At 48.1% G+C, this 20,728-nt stretch overlaps 1 protein-coding gene across 3 annotated transcripts in view; it reads left to right on the forward strand.

Annotated features, from left to right (window-relative positions):
* The window catches only part of LRSAM1 (leucine rich repeat and sterile alpha motif containing 1), a 57,431-nt gene that overhangs the window by 29,464 nt on the left and 7,239 nt on the right, over window positions 1-20,728 (forward strand). For all 3 annotated transcript variants that reach the window (XM_019540529.1, XM_019540528.1, XM_019540530.1), the window contains exons 15-25: window positions 1,171-1,241; window positions 3,531-3,630; window positions 5,820-5,907; window positions 6,767-6,841; window positions 8,454-8,534; window positions 11,159-11,254; window positions 11,869-11,967; window positions 12,812-12,943; window positions 13,488-13,569; window positions 13,952-14,100; window positions 14,950-16,386. In XM_019540529.1, coding sequence (XP_019396074.1) covers window positions 1,171-1,241; window positions 3,531-3,630; window positions 5,820-5,907; window positions 6,767-6,841; window positions 8,454-8,534; window positions 11,159-11,254; window positions 11,869-11,967; window positions 12,812-12,943; window positions 13,488-13,569; window positions 13,952-14,100; window positions 14,950-15,075 — 1,099 coding nt within the window. In that variant the 3' untranslated portion in view covers window positions 15,076-16,386. The remainder of the gene's footprint in view (window positions 1-1,170; window positions 1,242-3,530; window positions 3,631-5,819; window positions 5,908-6,766; window positions 6,842-8,453; window positions 8,535-11,158; window positions 11,255-11,868; window positions 11,968-12,811; window positions 12,944-13,487; window positions 13,570-13,951; window positions 14,101-14,949; window positions 16,387-20,728) is intronic.

The raw sequence follows: 20,728 nt of genomic DNA on the forward strand, positions 1-20,728 counted from the left end.
CTAATGAGTTTGGGGTGCAAAAAACCAATTTCTTCCTATAGAGGACTCTGAGGCATTATTTGGCCTATATAGAACAAAGGGCTTCCAGGCCAGTATCCCACTGTTGGAATGAGTGCTTTGATGCTATCTGATGCTACCTGCAAAGCCCTGTTGATATGCATAAGGCAGGTAGACTAGGTCCCTCCTTTAAGGGCAACTGAGGGCCTGGCAACCTGTGTATTTATGGTGGAAGTGAAGAGAGTAAGTAAAAGAAGTGTCTTGCTGTTTGGGATGGAGTGCATGTTTCACTGATGTTACTGTATTTCTCCCATTATGTTTTACCTCACTCCTTGCTGAAGAAGACTCTGGTAATATTCTTTGATCTGGGAATTTCTCAGTCCTCAACACTAGGAGCTATTGTTTGTCAGTGTAGTTCTTTGTGTACAAGCATGCTGTCAGGGCATTATGTGTGCTGGGGTATGCACTGAAGTATGCACTGTGTGTCCTTAGAAACTCTGATATTACACAAAGAATTGACCACAAGGCTAGGTTCAGTGGCAAAACCTCAGCAAGGTTTATTACCTACATAGCACGTACTCACCAACATGCCTGTACAGAGGGTTACACAATGTGAGCCCCAGATGCTTGTGGTAAGGCACAGGCACAACTCACAATTGCATGTTTCCCCTAGGCTTAGTAAAAGTTTTAAAGATTTCCAGGACTCCCTATACATGAAGTAAGCAGTTCGGTTTACTTCAGGAATTCACATAAGCATCAACACCTCTACCAAATTACCCTAATTAATTATCTGTTATCACCAGGTGTGTTCTAGACTCTTTGGCACCAGCCTTATTGATTAATCTTAACAATCAACTTTAACCCTCTGCTGTCTGTCAAGTTTACTCCCACAGGCACCCTAGTGCCAGATCACCTTCTGCTGAGGCTTGCTTTGGTTAATACTCTTAGCAAAGCCTCTGTATGAGTTGCATATACATTGATTAGTGCTTATATTACTCCCCATGACTCCAGCAAGGCCTACAGGAGCAAAGAATCTCTGTTGCCACTGAAATCAGTGGGGTACTTGAGCTATCTATGAGGGGGAAGAGAGCGTGTAACTGGTTGGCAAGCGTGAAACATGACTCTGCTTTTGAAGTAGTAAGTAGTGGCTGAATGTTCCTGCTTGTTTCCTAGAATAAGGATGGAACAGCTGATGGCCATAACACAGGAGGAGACTGAGCATCTACGCAAAAGGGATGTGGCCTGTAAGTCCAAAAGGGCTCTGTGGTATGTGTATGTGTAGGTTTGAAGCAGTGAATGGGAGAATCATTGGGCAGTGGTTGCCTGTGAATGCAAGGGACTGGACTTAGTGCATGCAGTCCCCTTCTAATCCTATGCTGCTGTAGTGAGGAGCTGAGAGTCACATCCTGGGAAGGGTACGGAGTAGCTCTGTCCTCTGGGGAGATGTTGCGAGCTATACCTGGACCCTTACTGCTGTAGCTTGCTGAAACAACAGTGTAAGATAGGATGTAACCTAACAATGTATACCCAAATGCTAGCTACTGCATTACCCTGCTGACTCCCACTGGAGTCATCCTTGTGCTCACTGTCATAGCTGATGCAGTTAGTTCTAGTGGGGGGTGGTAAAAGGGTGTTAAGTGGGGTTACCATATGTCTGGGTTTTTCCAGATATGTCCTCTTTTTGGGTCCTCCCATCTCTATCTGGGTGGTTTTTTTAAATATCAACAAATGTCCAGAATTTTGCTCTGCCTTTGCTCAGTGTTGAAATTTTTCCTGGCACTTCCTGGCTTGCCCCAGCAAGGAGCTGCTTGGGGTTGGGGGGAGTGAGGGGAGGGCAATTGGAGGCTAGGGCATCATATGTGTTTTCTAGCAAGCCCCAGCAGCTACAAGTAAGTAAGTCTGTGAAGGGCAGAGGTTGGAGGACCAGGGCTGGGGATTGTTGGGGGTATGTGTGTATGTTAGAGGTATGTGAGGGGATGAGTGTGCAAGGGGGTGGGTACCTACCAGTGCTGGGGCTGCAGCAGAGTGGGCAAGCTAGGGAGGTGCCTGCCCTTCCAGTGGGAGAAAGAGGTGTGTGTGGGGGGGTTCTTTGGTGGCAGCAGGTCTGGGGGGGAAGGGAGCTGCAGGTTTGAAGTGAAGGGTACTGGCAGGGCTGGGGGGGCAAGGGGCTGCAAGTCAGGAGTGAGGGGCAGCAGGGGGGTGGGGGTCTGTGGCTCAGGAGTGCAGGGCGCAGGCAGGGCCAGGGGGTTGTGGGTTGGGAGTGAGGGGCACCAATATGAATTGGGGGTCAGGGTACTGTGGGTCGAGAGTGAGGGGCAGCAGCAGAGCTGGGGAGTGTGGCTTGGGAGAGGGACAGGGGCAGGGCACAGGCATATCACTCCCTCCCCCATCATATTACCACTATCACTCTTTCTGACAGGTGTCTTCTTTTTTGAAACTGAAAATATGGTCACCCTATGTTAAGCAAAGACTTAACAAATAACTGCACTCTCTAGCTCTTTGTATCTTCAAAGGTTCATACAGATGTTAGCCAAGTACACAAGGCAAAACAAATGCCAACATGAATGGTACCTATAGATAAAGATTGGGTGCTGTCTGGACGAGCTGAGCCAGCTGTGCTTTATCAGAGGAGGACAGGATACTACTCTGGGGGTTTGGAGGGCAATCCAGTGTGCATGTTCTCATCACAAAGAAAAATGTTTCTTGTTCTAATTAGTGTTTGTTGCTGAGATTTGTGTTAGGCAGCATGGCTTCTGTGCATACTTCAGTAATACACAGAAGGCATTTGTGCTAGGTTGTCTCTTTCCTGTGCTTGTGTTGGAGGTATTTCACCTTGCCAAGGCAGTGACAAAGGATATTAGACCTGGGCTAGTGGGTGGGCAAAGCTTTCACCCAAGTCTATTTCGTTCTGTTTCCTTCTCCTTCAACAGCTGGGTATAGGCCCAAACAACAGTGGGGAGAATGGATCTTCACCCTTTCTGAGCTGAGACCAGTTGTTAGTGATTCTGCTCCTCCCAGCAGGTGGTAGTATAGGGACTGGAAAAAGGATATCATGACACCCTCAGAGAGGACTCAGGAGGGTGCTCTTCTGGCTAGTCTTGCTCATCTAAATTCCTGCAGCTGTTTTACTTTCCTGTCTGAAAGGGCTAAAATGAGAAGCCAAGGATGGAATGGAATCTGGAGAGAAGAGCCAGATATTAGTGGTGCTTGTAGCTGCAGTAACAGAACGAGAACTCTGCTGGATACCAGCAGTCTGACTATACCATCAAGGGCCTGGGCTAGGGAATACAAGCCATGCCCACTTCATGCATGCTACACTCCTGATGAATGTAATGTCTTAGTGTGATGCTAAGTGCATACTTAGAGGCTTCTTATGACAGAGAGCAGGTTGCTTGGCATATACTCAGTGCCCATAGAGTGGGTATGGTGGGCTTCATAGCAACACTTATTAGAGTCATCCTCTGTATGGTTTAGATGTACTCAGGACATCACCACCTTGTAACACAGACTGACAGCTTGTCTTTGCCCTCCAGCTGCCATGCAGCAAATGCTGGCTGAGAGCTACAAGAACAAATTCATCCAAATGACCTATGAATCCCGCCGGCAAGACCTTGTCAATCAAGCCTGCTCCAGGTACCGTCATAGTTATGGGGCTTGTAAAACTGTTGTGTGGCCTCTTTCCTTCCAAAAGACCTCAAGCAGCTCTTATACAAATATCCAGGAATCCACAGCCACTTCTTGCGCAGAACGTAGCAGCCACGTAACAGCACACAGTAACACTACAGATAGAAGAGCAACGTCCAACGTGATTAAAGGGGACAACTACAGGGATTCTGAGAACATTTCTGGTTTCAATTAGATTTTGTTTAAATTGTTTTTGCAGAGAAGAGAAAAATCAGAATTTTGGTCCCTGTCCCTTAGAAGCAGCCAATGAATGCACTTTGTTCATTGCGCTTCAGTCAGTTATACTTAATGTGTAGTTCTGCTATGAACATAACAGCACCAATAGGGTACAGGGAGATATCTCTCTGAGAAATGAACCCATTTAGTTAGGAATTGCTGAGGCTATAAAAGCAGAACCTTATAGAACAGGCTGCATAGCATCACCTCTCAGAGCGAAACTGCACTGCGAAGTAGATCATCAAATTCCCTTTTGTCTTTTTGGGCTGTCACAATGTGTTTCTTCTGGGGGCGGGGAGGAATTTTCTTTGCCTAGTTCCACCTTAGGGAGAAATAAGAGGCAGAACTAGGCAGAGTTCTGTGCCTGAAGAATTACTGAAAAATTAACAGGATTTTTTTTTTTTGATTCCCTTCACCAAAATCTGTCACCAAATAAATAATATTAAGTTTCCGTCCCATTATGTGGGCCGAGTTGTTTAAAAGAAGCCCTGTATCTGGGGCAGACTCTGAATCAGTTGCAGAATGATTATTCTGGAACAGCAATTCCACTAACTTTCAGGAGTGGACAAGTCCTATTTTGGTCTGTTTTGAACAGCGTTGGCAAGAAGCCATTGCAAAACTGACCCCCACACTCTCCATGCTATCAGGCATGTCAGATGGAAACAAACAGTGCAATAAAATTTGAAAATTGGACATTTCTTCTAATTTCAAATTCCATCATGTGGGGGAGAAGGTTTTCAACTCCTTCTGGGGTGTGCCATTTGATCTGGACTGTGCCTCTTTAAGGATTGCAGTGTAATGGCCACATTGTCTGGCTCTTAGCAGAGGGGGCTTGGCCCTCCTGATTGGAGGGAGAGAGAGTATTCTATCTACCAGTGGGTAGCTATGCACCATTTTCCATTTGGAATAGTATATACCACTTAGCAGAAGGCAGCAAATGACCCTTTCTCTCATATTTTAACCATATGTAATATCAACATATGGGCAGATTATTTTGTCCCCTTCATCAAAACATTCTGTCAAACAAATAATATTAGCTTTCAGACTCACCATGTGGTCAATATAGTCTACAAGAAGCTCATGGCTAATTTAGACTCTTGAGTTACATTCAGCAGGTACAGCACAATAAACTTTTCATTTGTCAGCCCAGTTTGTTATGGGGAAGGAGGTTACAAACCTGCTATACAGGCAGTCCTCAGCTTACAGTGTTTTGAATTACAACATTTCGCACTTACAGCATTTATAAATTGATGCCCTGTTTCAACTTCCTGACATCAGTTTTGACTTTACAACACTTGATCCAATGCCACGCCATGCCACGCCAGCAAACAAGTTCACTGTTACCCATCTCCCTGGACAACATCTCTCCAAACTTCCTTGGATACTTTCTTTAAGAAAGCAGACAAGACTCCAGAAAAACCTGCAGCCAGGACTCCTGAGAAGACTCCAGCCAAGAACCTTTCAAAAAGTCCAGCAAAGTCACCTCAAAGAAATCCTTCCAAATCAATATGATTGCTATTTACAATATAAATATATTAATGGAGTTATATTACTCATCTATAATTGATCGAGTACAAAATTCTGGGGTATTTTTGGTGAAAATAGGGTATCGAGCCTTGGTCCAGGAACGAATCCCCCATTTATAACATTGTTTTTTATGAGAAAATTGGTTCAGAGTTGCAACATTTCGACTTAAGACGCAGTTTTCAGGAACCAATTGTATTGTAAGTCTGAGGACTGCCTGTATACAGGTATGAGATGAGTCTTGGCTGGCCAGCCTTGCTCAGTAATAAACTCCTCTCTTTCAGGAAATCCCTGCCCCTGGGTTCCCTCGATGCTCCTTTCCATTTGCAGCTTCTCCTCTTATTTGTGTCAGAATCTGAGACTCTGCAATAATTCCCTGGTGCTGTATCTTCTTGCAGCCTGGCAGAGATGGATCAGAAGTTCCAACAAATCCTGGCTTGGCAGCAGCTGGACCAAAGCAAGGCCATTAGTCAGATCTTGCAGGAGGTAGGTTTGTAAATGGGGAGGCTAACTGCATGCTGTAGGAGGGCTAGGGAGTGGGGTTGACCACATGACTTCATTGGGCTGCAGCAGTCTTTGATAGCTGACCTTGGCGGCTAAATGGAAAAATATGATTCCTTGTTTTCTACCCAGAGAGTCAGGGGAAGGTGGTATGCTCCCTAAAAGGAAGGCGCCACTTTTAGGGAGCAGTAAAGCTCATGGGAAACAGAGCTGGTCTGATAGTTATGGTAGAAGACTGTAAGGCAGGAAACCTATCTTTGGGGCTGACTTGCTGGGTGACCAAGGGTAGGTTGCTTGCAGCCCAGCATTTTCAGTGCACCTCTTAATTTTGAATGCTCAGTTTGAGACACTTGAGTCTGATTTTTCAGAGATGCTGAATAACTTGAATTCTCATGGCTTCCAGGTAGAAATGTGGGTGGTTAGTCCTGCTTAAATTCAGACTGCGGAGTTTCAAATAAGGTGTTCAAACATACTGGCTGTTTGGAAAATGTTGGTCGTAACTTCAGTGCCTCATAATGGCCATAGCAGAAGCGCCTACATCACGGTCCCATCAGATTCTAATGAATCTGTAAATTCTGCTAAATACCTGCCATCAATTTTCTCAAACAGGACACGATAAGAAGTGTTCTGTCTGTAAAACCGTGTCATTCTTTGTTATTTGTTGGTGCTGTAAAGAGTAACTTATTACAATAAAAAAATGAGATATTGAGCTTGTGGCAGGGCTGAGCACCCTGCAAATGTCTGTGCATAAATTCGTTTCACTCTAGCAAGGATAATTGGTCCATTTGTCTGTGTGTGAGTGGGTCCCACACCTGGGCTAAGCAGGATGTAATCTGTCTCTTAGAGTGAAATGCAGAAAGCTGCCTTTGAAGCCCTTCAGGTGAAGAAAGATCTCATGCACAGACAGATCAGGAACCAGGTGAGTCGATGCTGGCAAACCAGAGTGTACCCAGCCATTCAGCTTCTTCCTCCAACTGGTGAGACTGCTCTAAAGAAAGTCAAGGTGCTGTGAATGCGAGCAGGGGATGAAGAAAGCAAAGTGTTCTTATGTGGCTGGTGGGCTGCATAACAAAGCATTGGTCACTGCTGATATTTGTCCAGTTCTCAGTTGTAAATGATGAAGTGACAGTGAGGGCTATTAGGTACATGGGAAACTGTGGATTCCTCCGTACTTGGGGCATCTAAGTATTAGACTAGAGAAAACACTCAAAAGAGTGGATTCTAGAGGACAATCCTGCATTGGTTCCCAAGGAATGGACAGATGGAAACCACTAGGCCTCTGCTATCTAGCAGTTTTTGTATTTTGCTGGGGCTGCCACCTCCATGAGAATCCATTGCATCTCCATCCAGTACATTAGCCCTGCATGTTGATGCATGAGCTCATTATTATTTTTTTCTGTTGCCAGCCTACCTTTTTGAACTCTGTTTTGCTAAAAGTGAAGCACGTTAGTGGGGGTGGATGCATGAGACTCAGCTTGGGGTAGAACAGAGTTGAAATGCACCCACTGTTAAACTATGGAGAAGAGATGGCTGGTGTCTCAACAGAAGGCCCCAGACTCTCCTGCTTCTGACCCTAGGGAGAGGCCCTCCTTTCAAGAGACAGGATGAATATGTTTAATAGCCCTGTTTCAATATAACAAACCACATTGGGTCCAATCTTTGCCATTTGCTAATAGCCTATGGGTTGTACATGTGGCATTTCTTAAAGGCATTTAGCGCCTGTTGCTGGAGTTCACCAAAAATAAGAGCCTGGTGGTCTGAGACTTGTTTGGTCCTCAGGCCTTGCTGCTGGATATTGTACTTCTCTGCTAAAAGTTTAGCATCTGCCTCTGCCACTCCTGCAGGCCAAAGACATCCCCTCCAATTAATGGAATGTCTGGGTGCACTTGGCACAGGCAGCTGCATGCCAAGGGCAGTTTTCCTCATTGGGGATATGTGGCCTGGTGTTGGGGGTAGAAGACAGACAGGCATATCTGGCTCTATTCTGGGCTTTTCCACTCATTTTCTGTGATTTTGGGCAAGTCACTTCACCTCTCTGTGCCTCAGTTTCCCTATCTAAAATATGTATACAGTCATCTTGGAAGGAAGGACCCCATTGTGCAAGGATACCCCAGAGGGAAGGTTCCTGCCTCAGAGACCTGCAATCTAAGTAATTGTAGTAACAGAGAGATAGGTATTTGTCTCTATTCATGGCCATGAACTTGGATCAGATTAACTAACTACAAAACACTCCCAAAGCCTTTGACAGAAAGTGTTTAGAGACAGGCAGTGACAGACAGAAGGGGAGAGAAGAACTTATTGCCATCAGGTGAGACACTGTGCATGAACATCCAGTGGGTTGTTTACTTAGTCCTGGAGCATGTGTCAGAGATAGATTGCAGAGTGATGACAGCCTTTGTAAAGTGCTAGGCAGCTGTACTGCCCTACCCTGCTTCCCTCCCAGAGCAGCTGAGCAGTTGGGGCTGGCTCTAAGATAGCATAAATAAAAGTAATTTCACATGTCAGTAAAAAGTATTTCATCTTCTGTTTAGATTAAGTTAATAGAGACAGAGTTATTGCAGCTGACACAGCTGGAGTTAAAGAGGCAAGAACTGGACACAGAGACGCTGCAGGTATGTAGGGCTCTGGGCTGTCCCACTCTGTACCTTTGCTTGGGGTTTCAGAGGCACCGCTTGCTTCCTTTTCCTGTTTGCAACTTCCTGGTGGTTTTATGTTTCGTCATGAGGGGAAATTCCCAGCAGGAGAGTCCAAACTTCCCTTTGCCCTGGTACTTCCTGCAAACATGGAACATTCTGCTGCTCCTAACCATCTGGAGTAACGTTCAGTGCGCAAATAAGTCAGATTGCCCTTGGGTATGGGTGGTGGGCTCTGGGCTAGCTGGGGTGGAAAGGACACTGGTGGTAGGAGTTTTCCCAGTAGCTCTCGCCTGCTAAGCATCTCATGTTTACATTGTTTTGGTTTTTTAATTTTAATTTTTTAAAAAATCTCTGCAAAAGTGACATACAATTCTCAGCCTTTGTCTTTCTAAGCCATATCTCCAAGGCCATAACTGCATCCACTCTGCCCAGCCATCCTCCCATCAAAGGGTAGCTTTCATCCAGCTGGGATCACCTGTCAAGATATTCCAAGTTGAGTTAAGGCAGTTGGCTTTAGGTTTGTTTTTTTTCTTGTGCCTTTGCAGTAATTGTCTTCTCATCTCCAGTACCCCACAGCATTTACTTAATCAGATCATTGGCCGGTATCTGTAAGCAATAGTAGCTGCTTCACAGACCCCAGCATGCAGCACCTGGTTTGTGCCTCTTTCTGTCCAGTTGAACTGGACTGTTGCATCCTGGGACGTGCAGGCTTCACAGGACCCTCAGGCATTGCAGAGCTGCACTGAGGAGCCCTGCAGCTTCGTTCCAGCCATACCTGTAGAAGGGGGTGAAACCTCCCAAATCCCCTGTATGTGAATGGGCTCTTTGGGAAGAGCTTGATATATGCCTTTCACGGAGGCCAAAGGAGTGCCCACAAGGGCACTTGGGGATCTGTCTCCTGTGAGAGGAGGCCTCAACAAGTCACCAAGAAAAGCTGGCTTCGGGGGGAAGGGGAGCATCGGGCAGGAATTGCCATTTGAGTGTTAAACAGGAAGATGCCTCTGAGAGCATCAATGGTTAATGCCTCTGGAGTTACTGCCCCCTCCCCATGGCTTCCCTGTGGTGAAAGGGCTGAAAGAAGGGCTTGGAGTGGGACAGCCTTATGGGGATGGAAGCAGTGTTATTTATGGATGTACATTTCCAGCAGAGTTTTATGGGTGGTTTTCTCTGCTCTGTTTGTCTTGCTAGCCTCAGGGAAGCTAGCCGGTTCAGTGCTCCTGATCCAGTTAGTTCTTGCTCACAAAATCCACATGCCTGGATCACTGTTTGAAAGAAATTAATCATTAAAAAAACGTGTAAATAGGACATTCTGTTGCACAGAATCATTTTACCTTTGCAAGAGCATCATGAGAAGGGACTGTTTTGTGTTTTGCTAGTCACTGGTCTTATACTCAGTGCCCGATTAGAAAGGAGTATTTCTCAGACCATAAAAATTGTTGGATTAGACCTCTCCCAGTTTTATCTACAGAGGCTCACCTGCAGTCATGGCACATCTGTCATTTCTCCTGAAAAATACCCCTTTGCCCCTGGTACAGCAATACCCAGAAGCACTGACCAGAACACACCCAGGTTCTTGTAGGAGGAAGTGTCATCTGGCAAGCCTGGCAGGTTGCATTTTCCCCTCAAGCTCTGTAAGGAATCCTGGTCAACAAGAGCCTCTCTAAGCATCCTGTCTGCTCATGAGACAGACCTGTGCTCATCAAGCCTCTTCTGTGGGGTTAACCTCCAAACAGTATCACCCACCCCTTCTTCCCAGGTACCTGAAATATTTTGAGCCAGTCATCTGATGGCCTCATCCCACTTGATGATCCACCAGATGCAGAGAGGGCCAGTTGGATGCAACCTTACAGTTGTGCTTGGTGTGGCCACTGTGAAACACTGTGGGTTAGACTATCCAGGAGTGGTTTGAACTGTCCCACTGTCAGGATTAGTGATGCATTGTAACACCAGTAGTTTTTCTGTAGCATCCTGCACTTCCAACACAACCCCCTCCTCAGGGCGCCATATAACAGAATCTCATTCCCTGCCTTAGCATACAGAGCCAGCAAACTGAGTGAGATGCCCCCTCGTGGTGTATGATTGTGTTCAGTAGGAAAGGAAACTAACATCCAAAAGGGAATAGAGATGCTGTTCAAGAAGAACCCCATCTGCCTTGGGTACCTGCAGACTTGTAGAACTCAGTTTCCACGGCCCTTTTTGCAAATAAGGAAAGGGAACATATTTGCTGTAAAGGAAAGCGGAAACTCTACTTGGAGTGGGTGTTGGTAGAGGGCTGCTTTAGGTAAGTCTGGTGTGGGTCAGTCCATTGTGGGCTGTGACTGGGAGATGTTATCCGTCATGGAATAATGCAGGAGGTTAAATAGGAGAGAGAGGAAAATTACCATAACAGTAACCAATGTTTGTTGCAATACCTCCTAGGAGAGTTGTGTGGGCAGGATCAAGCCATCTGTTCAGATTTGCTGAGGTTCATTTGGACATGGCACAACAAAATTGGGTTGAATTTTTGGCCAAAAATATCCCTGCCCTCCTGGATGGGATGACGGAGTGGCTGATCCCAGAGAAGTGGTCCTGAGACATGGATACCTTTGCTTCTGTTGCAGGAGGTGATAGCAGAGCAACGCCAAGCCCTTAGTAATTTGCTGCAGCAGCTACTCAAAGAGAAGAAACAAAGGGAAGAGGAACTGCACCAAATCCTGGTAAATGGGGCTATATAACTTCTCTGCATGGATGAGGGGGTACACAGACTGTGCTCTGCAGATTAGAGAGGAGGAAGGGGGCTGCTTGCAGTGGGGAAGCAAAGGGGATGGAAAGGGTTCTAAAATGGTGTGCTCACAGGGCTTGTCTTGATAGGAGGCTTCAGCAGGCTTTGGCTTTGACTGGTTCTTAGAACAGGGCTAGCATTGTTTTTGCCAGAGACTGGCATGCAGTCCCCCATGTGGCAGAACAAGTGTGACCTCTGGTAGCAGTAGTAACCAGGGGAGAGATGGGAAAGAGGAAAGCAGGCCCCACTTCCACTATGCATGGTGTCCATGACCTGATGTTGTGGTGTGCTGTCTCCTCTCACTGTTCAACAGCCCTGGCCTACGGCAGCCCTTCAGCACAGACCTGGTCTCAGCCTGCAGGGCCAAAGCAAACAAAGGGTGGGTGTGGAGGGAGATGCAGAATCCCAAGAGTGCCTTGCAGCCTCTTGATCTGCAGAGCATAAGTGTGATGTGGGGAGTTAAAGCAGGGCCAGCCAGAGGGAGACCGTCAATAAGTCAGGCTCCCCCTGAGACAGCTAGCTGAATCACTTTGTGTTGTGTTTTTCCAGTACGAGATGGAAGCAAAAAGTGAAACAAAACAAGAGAACTACTGGCTGATCCAATACCAGCGCCTGCTAAACCAGAAACCTCTCTCCTTGAAGCTCCAGGTCAGGTCACTGCTGTTTATTGCTTGCTACAGTAGTATATGGGGGCCTCACGGTGTTATGCACTGTACGTACAGGTAACTAAAGACTGCCCTGCCTTAGGTATAAGTAGCAGGCATGTCCCACTGCCCTCCCTGCTTTTGGTATTGGTTTCTCTCCACACCCTCAGTCTGTAGTGAGCAAATATTCAAGTATGGGGTCAGCAGTCAGATTTAGATTTACTGGTGTGAGCTAAGAACTTGCATTTCAGACTGGTCCTGGTGATCAGAAACACTGCAGCAATTTTTACAATAGATTTTTTTTTTAGTCTTGGTTGCACTTCAGCTCAGGCAGCTCCATTTGGCTTCCCTAAATCCCCCTGTCATTTCAGCTGAATGCAAGAGTCCCTTTCACTTCCTGCCCTAAATGCCTGCACTGTCCTGTTGTAAGCTGTTAAAATAGCTGCTAGAGTGGCCAAGAGGTGGAAGAAATTATCTCTGTTTTGGGTGCAGATTGGCTTGTGTTTATAAAGCATTTCAGGTGGCAGGTGCCTACAGGAATGTGAAGGGCTAGTGTTCCTTTGTTTTATTTTTCCAGAGATGTCGTATTTGCTTTGTGGCTTGTGGAGCATCAAGGTACAAGTACCCAGTGTCACTCAGAAAGCCAAATGCTTCCAGCCAGCTACGAGTTACCAGCAGGGTTTTGGTCTTGAGAGCTAGATTGAGAGCAATGCCTGTTCCTTTCTCTGCATATCCCAAGCAGTGCTGAATGGGGTTCCACCCACCTGCAAAGCTGCCTTGCACAGGTAGTGTTCCTGGACTGCTACTTCAGCAAAGCAAAAGCTGAGCTCTTGCTTTGTGTTTTGCAGGAAGAGGGCATGGAAAGGCAGCTGGTAAACCTGCTCATTGAACTCTCAGCTGAACAGTATATGCCGATCTTTGCACATCATCGGATATCATTGGAAATGCTCAGCACCATGACCGCCAGTGACCTGGAAAAGGTACACAGCAGAGCAATTCCCTGCCTTCACACTGAACTCAAGGGGAGTTAATGCTGCCTGAGCTCTGGGCACCCTGTTAGGTCTTGTAGTTTGGCCTTAGATGCAGAACTCTGCTGAAGCTCATGGTCGTGCACTGCAGAGTCCGGTTCTGGGGATGGTTGGAAATACCAGTGTTATTTCATGTGTCCACTCCTGGGGTCTGCTCCTCCAGGGGCCTGTGTTACAGCAGAGCACTGACACTTTGTGAGCATCCCTGAATTGCTACTGCTCTGCAGAAGCTGTTCCCATAACATCTGCACGAAGGGGGTCTGTGAAACTGCTGTGCAGGCTTTGGTTTCCTTTAGGTGTTCCCCATGCCACTTGAAGGGCTATCCTGAAAGACACCTGGGCCCTGGCTTCAGCACCTAATGCTCTTTAGGGGGATCATCGTGCCAGGCTAAGGATTAGGAACTCTGGCACTCCCACTTTCTCAAGGCCCAAGGCTGCTGTTTGAACCACAGCCTTTCTCATTCCCAGAGCTAACTGAACTCTCCTTGTGCTGCAGATCGGAATTACAGAAACTGGCCTGCAGCACACCATCCTTAGGCGAGCCCAGGAGATCCTGGCTGTGGCTGAAACAATCCCAGGTACAGGTACCACTTGTTTTTCTGCCTGATCAATGGGGGTTAGATACATTGACACTAAATGCTGGTGGTTGTATAAAGAGGCTTGTTCTCCATCAAGTCCAGAGCAGCCTCATACCACTGGACAGGGTAGACTGCAGCTCTGTGTGAGGTTGGACAGCAGGAGGTGGAGGAGAAGAGATTTGAGGGGCAAGGCTAGGAACAGGACAAATGGCAGCCCTAGAAGAGCTGGTTGTACAAAACGGGTGCTGCCATTCACTGCAGTAAGGCTGCTTTAAGTGGAAGGGCTTTGAGTGCTGAGCCACCCTTAGCTGGTTCTGCTTAGACTTGCTGGTTTGGAAGAGAAAGCTCTGTCTAGCGCTCAGGTTTTCTCTTGTGATCGCAGAGCTGCTGAAGAGAACTGAGGCTGAGGTCCCAGCCATACCGGAGCCCAGTGCCCCCCCAGAAGAAATCCCCAGTGCTGTGTTCCCTTCTGCTCCACAGCTGGAGGTGGATGAGAGGAAGTCAGAGTGTGTTGTCTGCATGGAGCGGGAGGTAAGACCCTGCAGTCGGGAATGGGACTGTGCGTGTTGCTGTGCTGTAGGTCAGAGCCATGCACAATAGAGAATTCCCACAGCCTTTGTCCCTGGGCAGAATCTGGCTTCCTAGACTGGGCAGGAGCCTTCTTATCATCTTCCCATGTGTAGCTTGCAGGAACAAAAGCTGGCTGCTGTAGGGTACTGTGCACTCCTCACAGACCAGCATGTCTCCATAGTTTGTAATTTCACCTGTCTCCTGGGCTCCTACAGGCCTGGGCTGTCCAAGTGGCAGAGGGCAGCAATGAGTAGAAATGCCTGTACCTTACTTCCCTTGTCTCCTAAACACATCTTTCCTTGGGACAACAGGTGAGGGGGGAAGCAAAACAAAGCCTTTGGGGTTTGTGGGAGAGAGACCTATGAATTTTCCTTTTAGGTTTTCCCTGAAAATAGAGTGGATGAGATAAATGCCAGTTCAGCCCTGACTTGTTCCTGGAGCTGATAGGGGGCCTGGTGTTAAACACAGGTCTCCACAGGGGGAGCTTCTGAAGCTCTCTGTGTCACTAGGCCTTTCCTTGCACAGTGTGTTTGGGAAGTTAACTGAATGAAAGGCTTGGCCTGGTACAGTGAATATGCCCAAGGGGCATTGTGCTCTGTCAGGAGAGGTACCAAGAGTCAGGGTGCTTGCCTTCTATTTCCATCTCAGCCAAACACAGGGGGGTGACTGTGGCTGAGTCCTCTCTGCCTTGCTTTTCCTCTGTGAAGCAGGGCATGGGAAAAAAAACTGTTCTTATTGAGGCTTGGATGGTGACTGAGTTCCTCAAGTGAAGGAGCAAAGTAACTTTGTGACCTTGACTCCTCCCCACAGGCCCACATGATCTTCTTGACCTGTGGCCACGTGTGCTGCTGCCAGACGTGTTGTGAGGCGCTGCGCACCTGCCCCCTCTGCCGCCAGGACATCGTGCAGCGCATCCGCATCTTCCACAGTGGCTAGCGGGAGCAGAGCTGTTCCACTTGCAGGGCTCGGGATGTTGCTAGCCAGGAGGCCAAGGAGAGTTTAGCCCCCTGCCCTGGTCTGCATCCCCCTATGACTGCATTAGCCAGTCGCTCCTGATGTGAAGCTCCCACATGCACTATGAGCCTGGGTCTGCTGTGGGAAGGACTGGAATGGGCACTGTCACCTCTTCCTCACAGGTGTATGGCTCCTCTGGCTGACTGCCCTTGTATGTGCATGTAGGCATGCCCCTCCTTCCCTGCAGCAACCCTTCGGTCCCTGAAATGCACCCCCCCCCCCAGCACCGCACCATGGGAAAGCCAACCTCGCTGACTGACTCCTGTTGTCTGAGAACATCTCAAGTTCCCCCAAGTGTCTGGTTTCTGCCCGGTTGCCTTTAGGCTCCCCTTTCTGTGTGTGTTTGTGTCCCTGAGATGCCTGTCTAGCTTCCTTTCCTGGGGCTGAGCGGACAAGGTCCTCTCCTTAATTTATTTATTTGCCCTCAGAATTTTGCTCTCGCAGCAGCTGGGAGCAACCTGTCCTCTCAGTCACAGAGGAGACAGGTTTGGTTGGTCTTTTGTAGCTCTCTTCTCACTGATGCCCAGGGTACTCAGTGGAAAGGGCGATGAACTCTCTGGGAAAAGCACTTGGCAGCAGGTGTGTGATTTGGTGGGAACCCTGCCAGCCCCTCACACCCAAGCTGCTTTCATGCTCTGTGACCCAGGCTTTGGCAACAAGCACCACAGGGATCTGACCCTTAAGCAGACAGCCTCGTGCAGCCACTTGGGACTGGTAGGAACTGACAGTGGAGCAACCCCTCCTTTTGCTCCTGCTCCCACTGAAGGGCAAGGGCCCATGTGCCTCTCAGCTTGGAGCAGAGTGGAATTGGCTCTACCATCAGGCACAGAGGGGCTCTGCTCTGAATGGAAAAAAGTACCCCAGTCTGTATCATTGACTGCAGCTGACCAGGTTGTAATGAAGCGGCAGGTCAGGGAGGCACCTCCTTTATTCTCCAGAGCTGAGGGGGTCATGAACCGAGCAGCCTGTGTCAGTGGACTGGCTGGAGAAATGACAGCCAAGCTGCACCCCCATTTTGACAGCATCAACTCTTCTCATGGAATTGTTTCAGGTTTGGGCCTGAAGCTGGTTTGTAGAGGTGGCCGGCACTGGAATTGTGGGTCTGGCCAGGAGTCCCCAAGGCTCTTGCCTCTTCTGGAGTATTGCTGCTACCTCCACAAAACCAACTGGTGGTGATGTAGCTGTGTGTTCTTGTAATAACCTCAGGCTGGAGCTAACTGGGGATGATGGAAGGTAAATATCACTGATGGAGCTCTTGGCAGCTTTGCATTGTCATTGTGAGCATGACTTCTGGTTAATTCCCCAGTTTAATTAATGAGTAATGATTCCAGTATGTTCCTGTCTTCTTGACCTTGAAGTATAAACCGAATGGCTTTCTCCTGCCCCTTTGTAACAGCTCCCCCCAGGAGAAACTGTTAAAAAGCAGCTGGTTTTTGCTGGTCATTGTTTAGTTACTTTTCTTTCTAGAAACATGAGGCAGTGGAAGGGGTGGGTAAGGCAGGGAGCTAGGCATTGACTTTTCCCTTCCATCAGCAGAAGGTCAAGACCTGCTTGAAAATTAGATTCTTGGGATTATATTGTCTGCTTCTGTCTACATTCAAAGACCCAGCTCAGCATAACCGGTGATGTTGGCTCAACACTAGATTCTCGGGATGGGAGGGAGAGTGGGGGACAGGGCTGTGAGCAGAGATGAGGGGAAGAAGATTCCTGGAATAGGAGAGGCCAAGGGTCATTTGGGAGAGCTAGCCCTGCTTACAGCAGGCCTGGGTCTACAGAGGAGCACTGCTACTACCCTCCGTGGTTCCTTCAGTATTCGGAGCTGTACAAGGGAGAATTCACCCTCTGAATGTGAGTGTCAGCATCAGGCTGCAGCCCAGGGCAGGGCAGGGCAGGGCAGATCAGTCAGATGAGAGGTTTTCTTTGCCTTGCATTTAAGTTTCAGTCTGTAGACGGGGTCGTACGCTATGACTCCTTCTCTGGGTCCAGTGCCTACTCCTGTTTCCATCTCAGTCAATAGCATAGTATTTCAGCAGAAGCCACTGTGTGCTGCTGGTGTATCCATGTGTACCTGTGTATCCCCATGCACCCTGAGTTTCAGGGGATACTGAGAGCAGTCCAGGCCTGGGGAGTGATATGTATGTGTTGGATATGTGGTCATTTCAAATCTGTTTGAGGACCCAAAACAGTCCAGAACCCAGTGTGATGGTAGTGGGGGGCCAGGGTCTATATCTCTCACACAGGGAGGGAGGGAGGCAGCCAGCTAGTGAAACACCATTCTAAATGTGAAAGGAGCAGAGGCTTTAACAGAGGTTTTTCTCTCCTTGGTTTGCCCTATCCCCTGCTCTCTTTATCCCCATGGACTTTTATTCCTGTCTTGTACATACCCTTGGAGTCCAACCTTCCAAGGAGCTGAGGCCTCTTCACTCCTGTGGACTCCAGAGATATGGGAGGCATCTAGTGTTTCCCAGGATAAGGTCCTTCCATTCTGATATGGGAGCAGCAGGTTAGTAGCATCTTCCTCAGCTGTGTTGCACTTTGTACATGATCAAGCCTCTCTTTCTGGGCAGCTGTAGCCTAGTGGTGTTGAGGGTGAGGGAAGAGACGATCTAGAGAAGTTCTTAAGTGCAGGTTAGACAACCACCTATCTGAGATGGTTTAGGCAGGGATCATAGAACCATAGAAAATTAGGGTTGGAAGGGACCTCAGGAGGTCATCTAGTCCAACTCCCGGCTCAAAACAGGACCATCTCCAACTAGATCATCCTAGCCAGGGCTTTATCTAGCTGGATCTTAAAAACATGCAAGGATGGAGATTCCACCCCCTGTCTAGGTAACTTGTTCCAGTGCTTTACTACCCTTCTAGTGAGAGAGTTTTTCCTAATATGTAGCCTAAACTTGCTGTGCTGCAACTTGAGACCATTGCTCCTTGTTCTGTCATCTGCCATCACAGAACAGTCCAGCTCCATCCTCTTCGGACCCCCTTCAGGTAGTTGAAAACGGTTATTAAATCGATCTCCTCCTCCCCCAGGCTTCTGTTCTGCTGACTAAAGCCCAGGTCCCTCAGCCTCTCATAAATCATGTACCTCGGCTCCTGAACCATTTTGTTGCCCTCCACTGGACTCTTTCCAACTTTTCCACATCTTTTCTATAGTGGGGGGCCCAAAACTGGACACAGTACTTCAGATGTGGCCTCACTAATGTAGAATAGAGTGGAATAATTACATCCCTCAATTTGCTAGCAATGCTCCTACTAATGTAGCCCAGTATGCCATTAGCCTTCTTGGCAACAAAGGCACACTGGGACTTATATCCATCTTACTGTTCACTGTAACCTGCAGGTATTTTTCTCCAGAGCTGCTGCTTAGCTGGTCAGTCCCAAGTGTGTAGTGGCACTTGGGACTGTTCCATCCTAAGTGCAGGGCTTTGCACTTGCTGAATTTCATGAGATTCGTTTTGGCCCAATCCTCCAATTTGTTTAGGTCACTCTGAATCCTAGCCCTATCTTCTACTGTATCTACTACACCCACCAGCTTTGTCATCCATGAACTTCCTGAGGGTGCACTCTATGCTATCTTCCAGATTGTTAATGAAGATACTGAACAAAACCAACCCAAGCACCAACTCTTGAGGCACTCCATTTGATACCAACTGCCAACTAGACATTGAGCCATTGATTGCTACCCTTTGAATCCAACAATCCAACCAACTTTCTATCCACCTTAGAGCCCTTTCATCCAACCCATACTTGGTCAGCTTGCTTGCAAGAATGTTGTGGGATACAGTATCAAAAGCCTTACTAAAGTTAAAGTCTATCATGTCTGCTGCTTTCCCTGCATCCACACAGACAGTTGTCTCGTAGAAGATCATCAGGTTGGTTGGCATGACTTGCTCTTGGTGAATCCATGCTGACTGTTCCTAGTCATCGTCTCTTCCAAGTGCTTAGGAGTGGGTTCCTTGAGGATCTGCTTCGTGATTTTTCCAGGGACTGAGATGTCACTGACTGGTCTGTAGCTCCCTAGATCTTCCTCCTTCCCTTTCTTAAAGATGAGCACTATTTTTGCTCTTTTCCAATCATCCAGGACCTCCCATGATTGTCACAAATGATCCTGCCTTGAGCAGGGGTTTGGCTAGGTGTGACCTGAGGTTATTTCCATCCCTGTTTTCCATTGACCCTGATTTTGGTGCATGTCTGATTGGGCATCAAAGTCAACTTTAAGTTCAGGCAGAAAATAACTTCAAAGCCGTCCCTGCCTTTGCCCAAAGGAGCAGGCTTGTCTGTAGCTCTGTCCTGGTAAGGGTCTTTGATGTGTTTTTTTCTGAGGTCCTTTCTCAAAGAACAGCTGTTATGCCCCTGAGCATGTGCAGCTGGGGCCAGTTAGGGTTTAGGGGAAGGAGGGCAGCATGTACTGGCTTTCCCCCTGTGGCACTGGTTCAGGTGCAGCCCCACTGGATAGCAGCCTTTTATCTGTGTTCTTGGTTCAACTTACCCATAAGTTTTGAATCTGAGTCAGGCTCTCCCCTTCAAGGCTGTCAAGCCAGTTAAATGGAGGATTAACTAGCCCCATATTTAGCCACTCCTCCATAGAGTTCCCCCTTCCCTGTCCATGCAGAATACAGAATATCCACACAGATGGCTCCTGAGGCCTTAAAATGCACACCATTGTAACACTGAGACACTGGAAGCATTTTGTGTGGCTGTCACAGATGTGCATTCACTGATGGCTTTGCACATAATGGTGGATCTATAGTAAGCCTGGATTGAACTTTCCTGTCCCAGGTTTTCATTCCCCAAGGTCTGAGTGATTGGGTATGTTGTAGACCAGGGATTTTCAACCTTTTTAAAAAACTGTACCCTTTCTGGTGGCAGTGCCCAGACACAGAGTGGCGGGGGGGAGGGCCTTGCATGCTGCTGCCACCCACCACATGTGGCTCCATGGGCTGATGATGGGCCTCGCACTCGGCAAATCACAAACCACCCATCAGCAGCTTGCAGAGCCGCATGTGTGACCAGCCATGGGAAAGCAGTGCGCAGTGGTACTGTGGGGTGGTGGGTAGCAGCAGCATGGGGTGGTGGATGAGCTCCCCACCCTGCGTTCAGCAGGTCAGGCAGCTCCTGTGCTGCCCACAGATGGGTGCTGCTGCCCTTGGACCCCGCCCCCCCCCGACTCTGCCCCTCGGAGGTGGCAGTGTGAGGTGGTGGGTGGCAGCGCTCCACCCTCACCTGCCCACACACACCCTTTGGACCTTTCCAAGTACCACTAGGGGTATTCGTACCCCCAGTTGGCAACCCCTGTTCTAGACTACAGTGCATTGCAGAAATCCCAAGCTAGCTCAGATGTTAGAAGTAGCCCAGCAGCATGAAGCACCTTGCAGTCTGATGTGGGCAGGCATCACCACCAAGACTGTTTCTCTCTCCAGATTTTTATGTGCAGTTCTGTACTGGAGACTTGGTAGTTTGTCCAGTTGGCTCTTGTTGCTGTGCTTGCAAAACGCCTTGCTTCACTACTTAGTCTGTGTCCTGTAACTATCCAGTTCCATCCTGAGGCTACCATGTCTGCGCTCTCCCAGCACTGCTC

The sequence above is a fragment of the Crocodylus porosus genome, unplaced genomic scaffold, assembly GCF_001723895.1.
Source record: "Crocodylus porosus isolate Cpor-Errol unplaced genomic scaffold, CroPor_comp1, whole genome shotgun sequence".
NCBI lineage: Eukaryota > Metazoa > Chordata > Crocodylia > Crocodylidae > Crocodylus > Crocodylus porosus.